The 17,212-nt window shown below is 39.7% G+C and overlaps 2 protein-coding genes across 6 annotated transcripts in view; both read left to right on the plus strand.

The window, feature by feature from the left end:
- DRC9 (dynein regulatory complex subunit 9) overlaps positions 1–17,212 on the plus strand; it is a 40,979-nt gene that overhangs the window by 10,064 nt on the left and 13,703 nt on the right. For 4 of the 5 annotated variants that reach the window (XM_082625806.1, XM_082625807.1, XM_082625805.1 and 1 more), the window contains 4 exons: positions 1,483–1,611; positions 3,665–3,746; positions 14,958–15,119; positions 16,129–16,203. In XM_082625806.1, the coding sequence (XP_082481932.1) occupies positions 1,483–1,611; positions 3,665–3,746; positions 14,958–15,119; positions 16,129–16,203 (448 nt within the window). The remainder of the gene's footprint in view (positions 1–1,482; positions 1,612–3,664; positions 3,747–14,957; positions 15,120–16,128; positions 16,204–17,212) is intronic. The other variant, XM_082625809.1, reaches the window with a different exon arrangement.
- LOC309806839 (heterogeneous nuclear ribonucleoprotein K-like) lies at positions 11,907–13,755 on the plus strand. The gene has a single exon (XM_082625803.1). The coding sequence runs from the start codon at positions 11,987–11,989 to the stop codon at positions 13,379–13,381; it is 1,395 nt and encodes a 464-aa protein (XP_082481929.1). The 5' UTR covers positions 11,907–11,986; the 3' UTR covers positions 13,382–13,755.

Below are 17,212 nucleotides of genomic sequence, written 5' to 3' on the forward strand. Positions count from 1 at the left end.
GTATTGTCTCTTGCTAAAAACAATCTGGTCCAGATTTGCATAGATGACAGACAGTGTCCTGTTTAGAAGCTGCTAGTTAATGTCCTTTCATTCTCAGTGTGTTGGATCATATTTTTTAATTGATTTCTTGACTCTATTGTATTTATTTTCTTAATATAGTTATTGAATCTTTTTGTGTGAACTATTGGTAATAAATTATTATGTAAAACAGTAAGTGTAGTTCTTACTGATTCTAGATCAAAACATTAAATAGCAGTTTTTAAAATTCTCTACCTGGGAGAATACTATAAAAAGCAATGGACTAGGAGTCAGGAATCTGGATTAAATAGTTCTAGTTCTTTTTCAAACTAGTTATGTGACCTTGGGCAAGGCATTTAATCTTCCTGAGCCTGGGTTTACTCATCTCTAAAATGTGCTGTATTAGCTCTTTAAACAAAAAAATTTTTAAATGATTTAACTTTTTCAAAATTATGAAATATATCAAAAATGCAGAAAATTATAAAGAATAAAATAATGAATGCTTATGCATGTAACCACCAAATCTTAACATTTTACATGATTTCTTTAGAGTGTTTTTTCAAATAAAATACTTAGGATACAACTGAAGCCTCTGATTCTAGTTCCCTCACCCTTCCCCCAAATACTTCTTCTGAATTTGTTGTTTATTATACTCTTGCATACTGTGATACTTTTATTAGGTATATAGGTGTTTTATTTAAACAATACATATAGTTTTACATGTTCTTAAATGTTGTATACATAGTATCATGCTGTACATTCCAGGTCTGTTAGTCCTTGGTAGGTAATCTTTTTCAGGTTAGGGAATTTCTCTTTTATTTCTAGTTTGCTAAGAGTTTCTGTTGTTTGTTTTTATATTTTTTTAATTTTTAAAAAATTTTAATTAATTAATTAATTAATTATTTTTGGCTGTGTTGGGTCTTTGTTGCTGCACACTGTCTTTCTCTAGTTGTGGTGAGCAGAGGCTACTCTGTTGCAGTGCGTGGGCTTCTCATTGCGGTGGCTTCTCTTCTTGTGGAGCACAGGCTCTAGGTACGCAGGCTTCAGTAGCTGTGGCACGTGGGCTCAGTAGTTGTGGCTTGTGGGCTCTAGAGCGCAGGCTCAGTAGTTGTGGCGCACGGGCTTAGTTGCTCTGCAGCATGTGGAATCTTCCCGGACCAGGGCTCAAACCCGTGTCCCCTGCATTGGCAGGCGGATTCTTAACCACTGCGCCACCAGGGACGTCCCTGTTGTTTATTTTAAATGATGTGATGCTCATATGGCTTTTTTCTCCTTTTGTCTTTATTAATGTGATGAATTCCATTAATAGATTTTCTAATACTAAACTATTTTTGCATTCCAAGAATAATTCCATAACTTAGTTATGATGTTCCTTCTGGGTCTTAACTTGTGTGATTTCTGTAGCCCTTTGGGAATGTAGGGAAATATATCTTATTGATTCATCTTTTTTGTTTCTCCTTACAGGCAATTTTTCAGTGATGTAATTACAGAAACCATGCAGGAGTTGCAAGATTCAGGCACTTTCACCAATCTCCTGAAAACTTTGGGCAAAGAGAGGGAAAACAAAATGCATTTCTATAATATCATTGCCAGGTCAGAGTAATTTTAGTTTTATTTGCTTTGCTGCATTTTAAAGTTCTATAAAATTCTCACTGGAAGTCTAAGATTTCTAAAGCAAATCAAATTTTTGCTTTTGAATGAAGATAACTAAAAGTCGAAATTTGGGTTTTATTCCTAGTTCTGCTGGAACAATAACTCAATTTCTGGGCTTCAGTTATCTGTGTCTATAATATATAAAGTACACTATATGTACTATAAATGGGTAGTGCATAATCTTTGGTTTGTTTTGGCAATGACAATCTCAAGATTCTAGTTAAGTTCATGCTTGCTTTTTTATAAATTTATTTATTTTAGTTATTTATTTTTGACTGCGTTGGGTCTTCATTGCTGCTCGTGGGCTTTCTCTAGTTGCGTTGAGCAGGAGCTACTCTTCATTGCAGTGCGCGGGCTTCTCATTGCAGTGGCTTCTCTTGTTGCAGAACATGGGCTCTAGAATGCAGGCTCAGTAGTTGTGGCACACAGGCTTAGTTGCTCTGCAACATGTGGGATCTTCCTGGACCAGGGATCGAACCCATGTCCTCTGCATCGGCATGTGGATTCTTAAGCACTGCGCCACCAGAGAAGCGCAAGTTCATGCTTTCTAAACATTCCTGAGTAGCAGTATTTCTCTAGCTGCAATTTAGTGATAAGTGTTTTTGTTGTTGTCGTTGCTATAGACTGAATGTTCTTGGCCCCCACCTTAGCTTTTGGAAATCCTGACTCCTAATGTGATGGTATTAGGAGGTGGGACCTTTGGTAAGTGATTAGGTTGTGAGGGTGGAGCCTTCATCAATGGGATTAGTGCCCTTATAAAAGAGACCGAGCAGAGCTCCCTCTCCCCTTCTGTCATATATAGATACAAATGAAAATGGACATTTGTGAACCAGGTAGCTGGTTCTCACCAGACACTGCATCTGATAGCACCTGGATCTTGGACTTAATAGCCTCCAGAAGTGTGAGAAATCAATTTCTTTGTTTGTAAGCCACCCAATCTATGATATTTTTGTTATAGCAGCCCAAGCTCAGATAGGTATTGTTTTGTTTTGTTTTTTCTTGTATTGTTCTGTTATTTTATTTTAAACCTAAATAATGGGATTGCTGGAGATAAGCAGAATTCTGTTTCTGAGAGCAAACAGAAACAACATAAAATAGTTAAATTCTCATTCAGACAGTACTGAGTTTGAATTCTGCTCTGCCATTTACTATTTGTGTGACCATGGCAAGTGTGTTAGTCTGTGTCTTCTGAGAGATAGATACCAAGATGAGATTATTAATGTAAAGATTTTATCAGGGAAACAGCTATGTGAGAGAAAATGAGGAGGGAGCCTTTGGATTCAATGCTGGACTCATCCTAAGTGAAAGAGACGAAGGTTGAGTGGAAGAGACTGCCCTGCAGTCTAAGGATGGTTTGGCAAGGTCATCAGGGAGCCCTTGAGCCAACGTCAAGCATCAGAAAAGTCCTGGGTCTTCCAGGAAGGGATGGTCTTATCCCTGCCACACTCAAAACTTGGCTGGGAGCAGTCAGTGGGAAGTGTGGCCTCAGAGCACACACAGTGAAGGAGTTCAGAGCCTAGAGCTGGGACCCTTACTTGCTTACATTGCCTGTACTTGGAGGTCGGTGAGGAACATTCTCATGTCCTCCACAGCAAGTTACCTCAGCATTCTACATGCATTTTCCTCATCTGTAAAATAGGGGTAATGATAAAGACTACCATATAAGGTTATTGAGAAGTGCTCAGAATAGAAAGGAGTCTTCTTTTTCCTCTTCCTCTTCCTCTTCTAGGCTTTTTCTCAGCAGCAGCTATTTTAGATACAACACAGTCTTTTTTTAAAGTGTTACTGAAAGTTTGCTCCATGGACCAGCACCATTAGCATCACCTGGGAACTTGGTAGAGAAACAAATTCCAGGGCCCACAGCTGAGACCAAATGCATGAGAATCTCTGGGGCAGAGCCCAGGAATCTCTTTCTTAGCTTCTAGGCGAACCCTGTGCACACTAAAGTTTGAGAAGCACTACTCTAAACACAAATTATTCTTATTTCTCCTAGGGAGAAAAATGGAAGAAAAAAGATAAAATCTCTTCAAAAACAGCTATTTAATATCAAAAGAGAAAGGCAAGCTGAAGTACAGGTAAGAATTACCTGGGCAACGCCAAAAGTTACTGAGCTAAAACAGCTAAATAGAAGCCATCTTTCTCAAGCAAAAAAAAAAAAAAAAAGAAGTTATGTATAGGAAATTGTTGTTTCTCCTGGGGTGCCTAAACTATTAAAAATATACAGAGAGTAATTAGATATTTGGCCTGGAATGTACAATTATGTCCAGAATCAACCTCTGGGAGACCCTAACCCTCTGGAGCTCTAAGCCTGTTCTTACCCCTCCCAACCGACTGAACCACATGACCCACTCCTTCCCTCCAGGAGACTGTGTCTCAGGCATTCTCTTGTATGCCAAGATCCCAGATGGGAGACTATAGTCCTAGGTAGGATATTAAGCACATTACATACCTCCTTACACCTGATGGTTAGGGTTAATAATGTCATTTGCATTATATTTCAAGTACAGAGGGGATTTATTGAGCTTCTGTGGTCATTAGGGCCTAACCTTATGTCTAATCTACCTCTATAAGAAAATGCATCCTGAGTTTTAAGCAAGTGACTTGCAAAACAATGTTTGGGCTACAACCTAGACAGTTAGAAATTAGTACCATTAGGATGACTAACACTATTAGCAGTTTAGAAAGTTACAAAGTATGGCCTAATACCAGCTTTTCACTGCCTAGCTAGTTGGACAAGTTTATGCTTCCGATCAGGGAATCTTCATCATTCCCTACATAGAAGTTAGAATAATATTTGAAAACTATATTCGGAAGAATTGTCTAAAAAAAGTCACTAGCCTTTCTTCTGAGATACTATCTTTAGGTCTTCTGAACAAATCATTTATTTGTTCTATTATCTCTCATTTTCTATTATCAATTTTGAACTACCTTTGGTATTGATTTTCACTTCATTATCCCTATTAACCCTCTGTTTATAGCCTACATTTTTAGAAAACAATTTCTTTTTTAATTTATTTTTATTTATTTATTTATTTTTGGCTGCATCGGGTCTTAGTTGCAGCACAAAGGGATCTTTGTTGCAGTGCATGGGCTTCTCTCTAGTTGTGGTATGCGGGTTTTCTCTTTCTAGTTGTGGGGTGAGGGCTCCAGAGTGCGTGGGCTCTGTAGTTTGTAGCACGTGGGCTCTCTAGTTGTGGCGCGCAGGCTCAGTAGTTGTGGCGCACGGGCTTAGTTGCCCTGCGGCATGTGACACCTTAGTTCCCTGACCAGGGATCGAACCTGCATCCTCTGCTTTGGAAGGTGGATTCTTTACCACTGGACCACCAGGGAAATCCCCTGAAAACCATTTCTGCGCCACCCTCCCCCGCAAAGGCTTCATTAAAACTGGTGTGCACTTAGGTTTTCTCTCTAATGAATAGACTTTATCAGAGGTTTCTTAGCCTTTTTTCCCTCAAAATTTCTACCATTATTTAAAACTTCCTCTTTTATTTCTTGACTATTAAAAAAGAAGATATTTGTATCAATGTCCTTTTAAGGCTCCAAACCAAATAGTATCAAAAGAGACCTCAGCGTTGGCACTCTGACAATCAACTTCCCTTTGCTACTATCACAGCCACTGTTTTTCTCTTTCTCTAAACACTTTAAATTATATTGTTGGGGACTTCCCTGGTGGTCCAGTGGTTAAGACTTCCCCTGTGAATGCAGGGGGTGCGGGTCTGATCCCTGGTCGCAGAGCTAGGATCCCACATGCCTCATGGCCAAAAAGCCAAAAAAACATGAAACAGAAGCAATATTGTAATAAATTCAATAAAGACTTAAAAAATAAATATATTGTTGACAGTATAATTTTCCAGACAACAGGTAATACTAGGTTGTGAAACTTACCTTCTTGGATTACAGTCTCAGCTGTTACATTCAGACACAGTAAAACTGAAGTAGAATATCACTCAGATATTTTGATCATCAGCAAAGGAGTAGATAAACCAGAACTAGAAGATGCAAGGCAAACCTTGAATAAAAAACAGCTATCAAGGGCTTCCCTGGTGGCGCAGTGGTTGAGAGTCCGCTTGCCGATGCAGGGGACCGGGTTCGTGCCCTGGTCCGGGAAGATCCCACATGCCGCGGAGCGGCTGGGCCTGTGAGCCATGGCCGCTGAGCCTGCGCGTCCGGAGCCTGTGCTCCACAACGGGAGAGGCCACAACAGTGAGAGGCCCACGTACCACAAAAAAACAAACAAAAAACCATCTATCAAGATGAAATCAAGTTAAATCCCTAGAGTTACTAAAAAACCAGTGGTCAAGTCAAGGTTGGAAAGCAAGAAGACAGTTAGGAAGTACATGGATATTAGAGACCTGTGGGTCAGAAAATGATGACAGTAATTAGGATGGCAGGTTTGAGTGTGTGAAAGTATGTGTGGAGATCACTGGAATGTGAGGGAGCAATTGCCTTACGAAGCTTCCTATTGGGTCCCCAGGCAAAACGACAAAGTCACAAAGGAAAAAAATCAGGTTGCTGTTAGACTTCTGAACATCGGCACACGAAGCCAGATAACAGTGGAGCAGTGTTTTCATGAAACTAAAGGGGAAAAAAGAGAGACCCAAGGTCAATATATAAAAATTAATGTATCTTTTCCATATATCAGCAGCAGACTTAGAAAAAGAAATTGAAATATATATATTTACAATATCATCAAAAATATCAAATATCTAGCAATGAATCCAGTGGCAACAACAAAACGTGCAGGACTTCTTTGCAGAAAACTATAAAACAGTACTGAAAAATTAAATAATATTTAAATACTTGGAGGGATATACTATGCTTATGTTTATGGATTGGAAGACTCCATATTAAAAAGACGTGGATTCTTCCAAAATTGATTGATACATTGAATTCAATCCCAATCAGAATCTTGATTGGATTTAATTTAATTACTTATTTACTCATTTTTGTGAGACTTGACAAACTGATTCTAAAATTTATATTGAAATGCCAAGGACCAAAAATATTCAAGACACTATTAAAAAGAACTTGTGGGACTTCCCTGGTGGCGCAGCAGCTAAGAGTCTGCCTGCTGGTGCGGGGGATGCTGGTTCGACCCCTGGGCTGGAAGGATCCCACATGCTGCGGAGCAACTGGGCCCATGCGCCACAACTACTGAGCCTGTGCTCTAGAGCCCACGTGACACAACTACTGAATCCCGCATGCCTAGAGCCCGTGCTCTGCAACAAGAGAAGCCACCGCAATGAGAAGCCCGCGCACCACAACCAAGAGTAGCCCCTACTCGCCGCAACTAGAGAAAGCCTGCACGCAACAATGAAGACCCAATGCAGCTTAAAAAATAATAATAATAATAATAAATAAATAACTAAAAGAAGTTATTATATTATGTAACTGTTTTAAAAGGTCATATAACATTTGTCTTCAATTACCCTGTGCCAAGTCAAAGGCATCTAGTTTTAATGCTATTGCCATGGGCCTCTGATTACTCTGGTTCTTCTCTGTATAGCTGTTCTGCACAAACTTACGGCCTTCCATGATGACAGTGTGGAAACAGAGGAGGATATAAAATGCTTACAGGCTATGATTGTAAAACCATGATTAAGTCATACTAATAAGTGAACCCAAGTGTCATGCCGTTTCTTCATCTTCCAATATGCAACAAAGATCCAGCCTAGAAATACTGAGTTATAGACCAAGGATCTTCAGTTATATGAATTCCTTTTAAGATTCTCACTAAGAAGAGATCTGCCTTCACCATAACCCATTATCATAACCCTGGTTGTCCATGGTGTCTAGAGCTTTCTCCATGATCAGTCATGGACTGATGAAGCATATTTGTGGGTTTTCGTAGCAGACCAAACTTTACTTCCAAATTCCCAAACTGCCTTCAGATCTAGACTTCTGGACTTGTTATTTGAATTCAGAGAAGCTTTAGTAATGGAAAGAAGCAGTCAACCAATTAGAGTTAATAAGGCTCCGATGGCTGCCACAATATTGTGAGCAGAAGTCTTTTTCTTTTCCCCAGCCACAGCGTGGGGCTTGTGGGATCTTAGTTCCCCAACCAGGGATCATTGAACCCAGGCCCATGGCAGTTAAAGCACTGAGTCCTAACCACTGGATGGCCAGGGAATTCCCCCAGAGGCTTTTAATGGTAGTGTCTTTTTTCATAATTGAACACAAAGTAGGGAGGAGAGTACTGGTTCCTGAAATTTTGGGGAGCTGGAGAAGATGGAACTTGTCTTATACCTCAGGCTGCCTCTTTGGTTGGATGGAAAAAGGAAAATGGAAATGTGGTCTATTAAAGTGATAAAAGCCATGGGAAAAAAATCGAGTTCTATATTAAATTAACATTTATATTTGCCTGTCCGTCTGTAACTAAGAATACTGGCTGATTCTATGAGAGTCTATGCATAAACTCTGAGCCAAATAATCTCCCGTTCTAAAATGCAGATGAAGCATGATCAAGTCAGAACTTCTAAAGTTTCAGGCTCCAATTCCACCCACTGCTTTCATTTCCATTTGAACTATTACCTTTCCAATCACACCAATTTCCTCTTTTCTTTCCTTTTGTACTAAAGTTTTCGCACACTTCACTGTCTTCGATAATCTCTTCTGAGTAAACTCCTTCTTAAATGTGATGACTATATACTCCAATAAAGATGTTAAAAAAATGTGATGCCTAAAACTGTACACACTGTTATAGATGTCTAACCACAACAGAGGATAGGGAAGAATTTTTTCCCTGTTATATAAACAGTATACAGTGCCACAAATTGCAGTAATATAAACAAAGAGGAAGCACTCCAAATGCTTTTCACGATATCATATGGCAATATTCGTTCATGATTGTGAAGATTCTGATGACAAACCATTAGAAGAAGCACAGTGAAAGGAAGACTGAGAAATCTACAGAATACAAGGGAAGGGAGGCACCTTTTTACAGTGCAGCTATTACAACAACCAGTGGTGGGGCCCTAACCTCAGGTTCTCATGTTAGAAGCTGGGTAAGCCTCTAATGAAGGTGTTGGAAGACAAGTTAGGTCTTCACAATTCTCAACTTACAAGATTCTTCTAACCAAAATCAGGACTTTAGTTTCACCTTTGCTTCTTCTTGGAGTCAGTCCAGAGTTCTAATAATCAACAGGGTTTTGAATTCTAACGTCTCTTACCTACCATATACCAGCTTTGAGTTGTTTGCAAATTTAACAAGCATGTTTTCTATATCTATATTTAATTCTTTAATCCATTTTGGAGCCTAGAGTTCATCATCATCATGTCAACCTATTCTCTTTGGTACTCTTTCTATTTCTGGCCCCCCAAAAGGAAATTAGTCATTAAAGAATGCAAAAAGCTGAGGGGATGAGTGAAGAAAAGAGCGAGGTAACATGCGAAAATTAGTAATAGTGTGGCCAGAGAAAAAACAAAGTATGACTTGGAGTGTGGAGCAGTTCAGGGATGTTTTAAGATATCATGCAAAGCTTCCAGGATAGCACAGAGCTTTCCAAAGTGCATTCAGTGACCATGGATGGCAATGGGGTTGCTGAATGAAGCACAAAAAGATGAGAAATTGGTAGGGCTGTAGTTGATGTAGGGCTACCCAATCTAGACATTCGTGTGAACCCAGGTGTAAAAAACAAATTTTCATGATTAACTCCTGCTAAGGAAGAGGTACAAAATGCTCTTCATCCAGCCGTAGAATACAGATGGTCACTATGAGGGTCAAAGGCAAGAGTTTGTACTCAAAATAACTGAGCACCATTAGGAAGATCCCTCTCAATATTGCCGTAAGATTTTAGGGTTCTAGGACATCCAGCTTGTGCCCTTTGACTCCTTTTATAACCAGTCAAAATGAGTAGGGGTGGGTTCATATCCTTCATGGTTACTGCATCTAACCTCAATAATCATGGCAAAGCTGAAGTAAGTGAAGGACTCTTCTTTAACAGCCAACCTTCTCCTTGAAGGCTCAGGCTTCTAGCTTACATAAGATATATCTCTATATGTATGTATGTTATCTACCTATCTATCTCTACTTCCAGTTGTCCAGCACTCAAAATTTAAGGGAAATGAGAATTCCTAGGCCCAGTGGGGAAATAACTCCTTCTTGGAATCCTTTTCTGAGAACATCTCCCCAGTGCTATATACCTCCGTGGCAGCTCCAGCATTGGAAAGGTTTATTATACATGCTGGAGTCAATAGGATGAGGTAAGGGCAAACTGCTTTAAGAAACTCTAGATCAGCATAAAATCAGGCATTATTGCTGCCTCAGGACTTTGGCATACATTTTTCCTTTTTCTTAGAATTCCCCTCGACCCCACTTTTCTTCTTTTTTTTAAAATTTTACTTTATTTATTTTTGGCTGTGTTGGGTCTTCATTGCTGCACGCGGTCTTTCTCTAGTTGTGGCGAGCGGGGGCTACTCTTCATTGCGGTGTGTGGGCTTCTCATTTTGGTGGCCTTTCTTGTTGTGGAGCACAGGCTCTAGGTGCATGGGCTTCAGTAGTTGTGGCACACGGGCTCAGTAGTTATGGCTCACGTGCTCAGTAGTTGTGGCACATGGGCTTAGTTGTTCCACAGCATGTGGGATCTTCCTGGACCAGGGTTCGAACCCGTGTCTCCTGCATTGTCAGGCAGATTCTTATCCAGTGCACCACCAGGGAAGCGCAACCCACTTTTCTTACCCTTCAGGTGTCAGAGTAAACATTCCTTTCTCAGAGAATCCTTTTTTGGACTATCCAATCTTATGTAGGTCTCTCTTGTTATTTTCTCTCATAGCCTGTTGTCCTTTTCTTTCATAGCATATTGCACATTTTTAAAAGTTTATACGTATTTGTTTCCTTTTAATTACATCTTTCCCACTAGATTGTAAGCTCTATGAGGGCAAGGACCATGTCTATTTAGGCCTTTACTATTTACCTAGAGTCTAGTTCAATGCCTGGTACATAATAAATATTTAAAAAATGAATACCAAGGCCATTAAATTGCCAAGCACTTATTATCAAAAAGGCCTGATATTACAAGTGTTGGCAAGGATGTGGAGAAAAGGGAACCCTCATGTACTGTTGGTGGGAAAGTAAATTGGTGCAGTCACTATGGAAAACAGTATGGAGATTCCTCAAAAAATTAAGAATAAAACTACCATATCATTCATTTATTCCACTTCTGTGTATTTATCCAAAGAACATGAAAACACTAATTCAGAAAGATATACGTACCCCTATGTTCATTGCAGCATTGTCCACAATAGCCAAGATAAGAAAACAACCTAAGTGCCCACTGACAGATGAATGGATAAAGAAGATATGGTATATATATACACAGTATATATACAATGGAATACTACTCAGCCATAAAAAGATGAAGTCTTGCTATTTGTGACAACATGGATAGACACTGAGATTATCATGCTAAGTGAAATAAGTCAGACAGAGAAATATAAATAACATATAATTTCACTCATGTGGAATCTAAAACAAACAAAGAAAACAAAAATAGATGAACAAACCAAACAAAAACAAACATGTAGAACAGAGTAGTGGTTACCAGAAGGGGAAAGGATTAGGGGTGGGAAATGGGTAAAGGGGGTCAACTGTATGGTGACAGATGGAAACTAAACTTTTGGTGGTGAGCACATTGTAATGTATACAGAAGTTGAAATATAATGTACACATGAAACTTACATAATATTATAAACCAGTGTTAACTCAATTAAAAAAAGAAAAGAAACTGCCAAGCACTTTGGAACCTGTGAAGAGTTTTCACACATATTGTCAATTAATCCTTATAATTATTTGCTAAGATATTGCAGACAGGGTAGATATTAATGTTTCTATTTTAAAGAAGGTAAGACTTAGAGAGTTTAACTGACGTGGCCAAATTCACACAGCTGGTGGGGCTTGGGTGGGAAGTTAGGTCTTTTGATCATTTAGTTCAGTGCTCTTTCCACCAAAATGAGATAGTAATGGGAAATTTGTGTGCATACAGAGTACCCAAATAGTGTGCCTAGGAAAGAATCTCACAGTCCTGATGCTTAGAACTACTTATCTTTCATTTTCATTTATACCATCCATGATTATTGGGTAAATTTCCCGTAGTGTGATAGCAGAAAAATAGATCCAGTTCCTTGTTGAAATATAAAAACAAAAGGTGGGTTCTCTGTCTAGCTGTGACCAGCTGAGGCTGCACAGCAGCATAGGGATGGTAGCCTTGCCCGGCTACTGCAGCATTAGGGTGTCAGTTTGTCCCACCCAGAACACTTCAGTTCTGCCCTGCAAAGATATATTTAATAACTGATTGGTGTGCCCCTTTAATACAAGAAAATGGAAACTGAACAGCCAGAGGAAACCTTTCCCAACACTGAAACCAATGGTGAATTAGGTAAACGCCCTTCTGAAGATATGGAAGACGAACAAACTTTTAAAAGATCTAGAAACACTGATGAGATGGTTGAATTACACCTTCTGCTTCAGGGCAAGAATGCTGGGGCAGTGATTGGAAAAGGAGGCAAGAATATTAAGGTTCTCCGTACAGACTACAATGCCAGTGTTTCAGTCCCAGACAGCAGTGGCCCTGAGTGCATATTGAGTATCAGTGCTGATACTAAAACAATTGGAGAAATTCTGAAGAAAATCATCCCTATCTTGGAAGAGGGCCTGCAGTTGCTGTCACCCACTGCAACCAGCCAGCTCCCACTCGAATCTGATGCTGTGGAATGCTTAAATTACCAACACTATAAAGGAAGCGACTTTGACTGCGAGTTGAGACTGTTGATTCATCAGAGTCTGGCTGGAGGAATTATTGGGGTCAAAGGTACTAAAATCAAAGAACTTCGAGAGAACACTCAGACAACAATCAAGCTTTTCCAGGAATGTTGTCCTCAATCCACTGACAGAGTTGTTCTTATTGGAGGAAAACCTGATAGGGTTATAGAGTGCATAAAGGTCATCCTTGATCTTATATCAGAGTCTCCCATCAAAGGATATGCTCAGCCTTATGATTCCAATTTTTATGATGAAACCTATGATTATGGTGGTTTTACAATGATGTTTGATGACCGCCATGGACGTCCCGTGGGATTTCCCATGCCGGGAAGAGGTGGTTTTGACAGGATGCCCCCTGGTTGGGGTGGGCGTCCCATGACTCCATCCAGAAGGGATTATGATGATATGAGCCCTCATCGAGGACCTCCTTCACCTCCTCCTGGACAAGGGGGCCCGGGTGGTGGCAGAGCTCGGAATCTTTCTCTTCCTCCACCACCACCACCACCTAGAGGAGGAGAGCTAATGGCCTATGACAGAAGAGGGAGACCTGGAGACCGTTATGATGGTGTGGTTGGTTTCAGTGCTGATGAAACCTGGGACTCTGCAGTAGATACATGGAGCCCATCAGAGTGGCAGATGGCTTATGAACCACAGGGTGGCTCTGGATATGATTATTCCTATGCAGGGGGTCGTGGCTCATATGGTGATCTTGATGGACCTATTATTACTACACAAGTAACTATTCCCAAAAATCTGGCTGGATCTATTATTGGCAAGGGTGGTCAGCGGATTAAACAAATCCGTCATGAGTCAGGAGCTTCGATCAAAATTGATGAGCCTTTAGAAGGGCCCGAAGATCAGATTATTACCATTACAGGAACACAGGCCCAGATACAGAATGCACAGTATTTGCTGCAGAACAGCATGAAGCAGTATTCTGGAAAGTTTTTCTAAGACTAGTGAAGAACTGAAGGAGTCCTGCATCTTTTTTTTTTTTTTTATCTGCTTCTGTTTAAAAAGCCAACATTCCTCTGCTTCATAGGTGTTCTGCATTTGAGGTGTAGTGAAATCTTTGCTGTTCACCAGATGTAATGTTTTAGTTTCTTACAAACAGGCTTGGGGGTTGGGGGAGGGTGTGCAAAAACGAACATTGAAATTTTGAAACAGCAGCAGAGTGAGTGACTTTTTTTTTTTTTGCGGTACGCGGGCCTCACTGTTGTGGCCTCTCCTGTTGCGGAGCACAGGCTCCGGACGCGCAGGCTCAGCGGCCATGGCTCACAGGCCCAGCCGCTCCGCGGCATGTGGGATCTTCCCAGACCGGGGCACAAACCCGTGTGCATCGGCAAGCGGACTCTCAACCACTGCGCCACCAGGGAAGCCCGAGTGGCTTTTAAGTTTTGTTCATTGTTGATGGTTTAAAAAAAAAATCCCCCCATGTAATTATTGTGAACACTTTGCTTTGTGGTCACTGTAACATTTGGGGGGTGGGACAGGGAGGAAAAGTAGCAATAGTCCATATGTCCCTGGCATCTATTCAGAGCAGTGTGCAGAATGTAATGCTCTTTTGTAAGAAACGTTTTATGATTTTTAAAATAAATTTAGTGAACCTATTTTTGGTGGTCATTTTTTTTTAAGATGGTCATTTTTCAAATGGCTGAATTCCCCCCAACCTGCCCCCAAACTAAACACTAAGTTTAATTTTCAGTCCTCTTTTGGATATAAATAAATGCATCTCTTCTTGGACTTAGGCAAATATCTTGACACATTCAGTTCTGGTGATTTCTTAAGTGATTTGAAAGTCCATTGCTTGGGAGGAAATTCTACCACACATTCATGCTTCTAATAAGCTAGAGATTTTTGTTTGTTTTTGCAAATGCTTGCCCCTACTTTGCAACGATTTTCTGTTTGTAGTTGTGAAGAACCAAGGTGGGAAGCAATACAACAGATGGACTAGTTGGTATAAGTATATACCAGAAGCCTAATGGTGGCAAGTTTTATTAATCAGAATAATACTTGGTTATAGAAGTGACTGATGCTAAATAAATTCGGATTATTTTTTATTAGATAATTTCTCACCTATAGACTTAAACTATCAGCTTGGTAGTGTCTATTAGTTAAACTTTGTAAAAAGAATATATATATATATATATTCTTGTTTTTCCATTGTATGCAAATTGAAAGAAAAAGATGTACCATTTCTCTGTTGTATGTTGGATTACGTAGGAAATGTTTGTGGACAATTCAAAAAAAGATGAAAAAATTCCTGTGGATGTTTTGTGTAGTATCTTGGCATTTGTATTGATAGTTAAAAGTTCACTTCCAAATAAAACTCCCATAATGCTAGATTTGATGTGTGCCCAATTTGAACAAGCACTGATTGACACCTGTAAAATTTGTTAAAACATTCCTCTTGTAAGGAAATACAATAATCTTAAATTATAAAAAAAAAAAAAGATAAGCTTAAGCCACTGACTGAGCTGAATGGAGGTAGAATGTATTTTAATTTAGAAACCTGGTCTTACCTTTACAGAGTCGACATGAATATATTGCTCACCTCAAGGACCAGTTGCGAGAAATGAAGGCAAAAACCAACATGGAAAATCGCTATATGAAGAGAAACACTGAGCTGCAGATTTCCCAGACCCAGAAAAAATGTAGCAAAACAGAGGAGCTCTTGCTGGAAGAGATTGAGGTAATCACTGTTAATTAGGAATGAATCAGGTAGCTGGCAGTCAAGCTGTCGCTCCTGATATGGCCTCAGCTGACAAAGGAGGAGAGAGAGGGAGACTTTCCCAGTCTTTGCTCTCTCTCTCCAGCAACCCTAACATTTGAGGTTAAAAACAAAAGAAGAATAAGGACTTGCTTTTTTGCAGACAGAGATTCTGATGGGCTGTAGCTTACATCTCCTGGTTTTTTGTAATGACTTTGAAAATTGGTTGTACTTTCTTCTCTTGGTCACTTTATCCTTACTTTATAAAACCACTTGCCATTTCTCCTGGTATTTATAAGGAGAGGGCAAAACAAGATGTTCAGTAACTGCAGGTTTTTGCTGCTACTTTTCTCACTCAACCAGTATCTTTCATCCCTCCATTAAGAAATACAAAATCTAGAGGGCTGAACTTCATGCAAACCTACATTTACAGAATTGAGAAGTCACAGTGAAAAATATCAAGAGAAAGAAACAAGGGTAGACCCTCATTAGAGGAGGAAGACTAAATGGCTAAAAGAACAAGAGGTCAGCGAGAAGGAGCAAACATCAGTAGAGCGTATCACCTGTGTGCAGGAGGTGACTCCTTTCTCTGACTTATTTGAAAGCTTACTTCCCAAGTGTGGCTTAAGACTATGACAACAAACTTTTTTCTTGCACTCTGGAATTTCCTTCTGTAGGCCTGAGAAGCTTGTGCCCTTGAAGCATTGTTTCTCTCCTTAAATGGACACCAGTTTCCAGGCCACAGGATTACGGCCCTTTTGCTCTGGGCAGTTGCCTGTGTCTAGCACAGTGCCAGACATGGCTCAGCCATGTTGTGAACATGAATTGAGTTGAAGGGAACGGAATTGCTGCTCTGGAGCCATATCTCGGAGTCTTAGGATCCCAGCTGGTAGAGAAGACCTGTACCACTGTCACAGCCTTCACCCCTGATCTTGAGAACTCACTTCCAGCCCCAGGAAGAATTCCTGACATTGGTTTGTTGTTCTCACAGAAACTAAGGCTGAAAACTGAAGAAGAGAAACGGATTCATGCAGAGATTGAAATATTCCTTAGAAAGGAGCAGCAGGTGGGTCCCCAAAACTTTCTTATCCTCTGACATGTTTGGTCCTGCTTATAAAATACCAAGGACAGCAAAAAAAATTTAAGAAAAATCAACTATAATTCTACCAGCCTAATAAATGAGCTGTATAGCCCACTTTCCTTTAAAAGTTATCCATCTGGATAAATATTTTATAAAGCTGTAATTTGAGTACAGGTAAAATTTTGTCTTCTACCTTTATCATTTAGCACTATATAAGAAACTTTCCTTGTTCCTATATTGCTTCATATTCATAATTTAAAACTAAAATTTCCTGATTTCTTAAAATTATAAAAATAGCATATTCTTAGTTGAGGGAAGATTTTTTAAAAATTGCCAATTGGGGACTTCCCTGGTGGCACAGTGGTTAAGAATCTGCCTGCCAATGCTGGGGACATGGGTTCAAGCCCTGATCTGGGAAGATCCTACGTGCCGTGGAGCAACTAAGTCCGTGCACCACAACTACTGAACCCACATGCCACAACTACTGAAGCCCGCATGCCTAGAGCCCATGCTCCACAACAAGAGAAGCCACTGCAATGAGAAGCCTGTGTACCGCAATGAAGAGTCGCCCCCACTCTCCACAACTAGAGAAAGCCTGAATGTAGCCATGAAGACCCAACACAGCCAAAAATAAATAAATTAATTTTTAAAAAATTGCCAGTTGGTTTTTTACTCATTTTTCCATTTTATTACAGTCTCTTCATAAAATAATTTTAAGTGGTTTTATAATGTTCCATTGAATGGTTATTCCATAATTTGTTACTCTTTTGTTTTGGATATTTAGGTTATTTCCAAAGTTTCATTATTATAAATAATTCAGTAATGAAAGCTTTGCCCAAATAACTGTTTTATTCATTGCAATTACTTACTAAAAGTAAATCTCAAGCATGAGATTATTAATTCAGAGAGTCTGTTATTTTGTGACTTTTGATAAATAATGCTAGTACTTTCTGTTTTACACTGACATCAGAAATTTATGCAAGCACTAATTTCA

This window comes from Mesoplodon mirus (genome assembly GCF_964341445.2).
Source record: "Mesoplodon mirus genome assembly, chromosome: 6".
NCBI lineage: Eukaryota > Metazoa > Chordata > Mammalia > Artiodactyla > Ziphiidae > Mesoplodon > Mesoplodon mirus.

Excerpts from the sequence above, each read along its gene's own strand:
- LOC309806839 (XM_082625803.1), top strand. The coding sequence starts at position 11,987 with ATGGAAACTGAACAGCCAGAGGAAACCTTTCCCAACACTGAAACCAAT.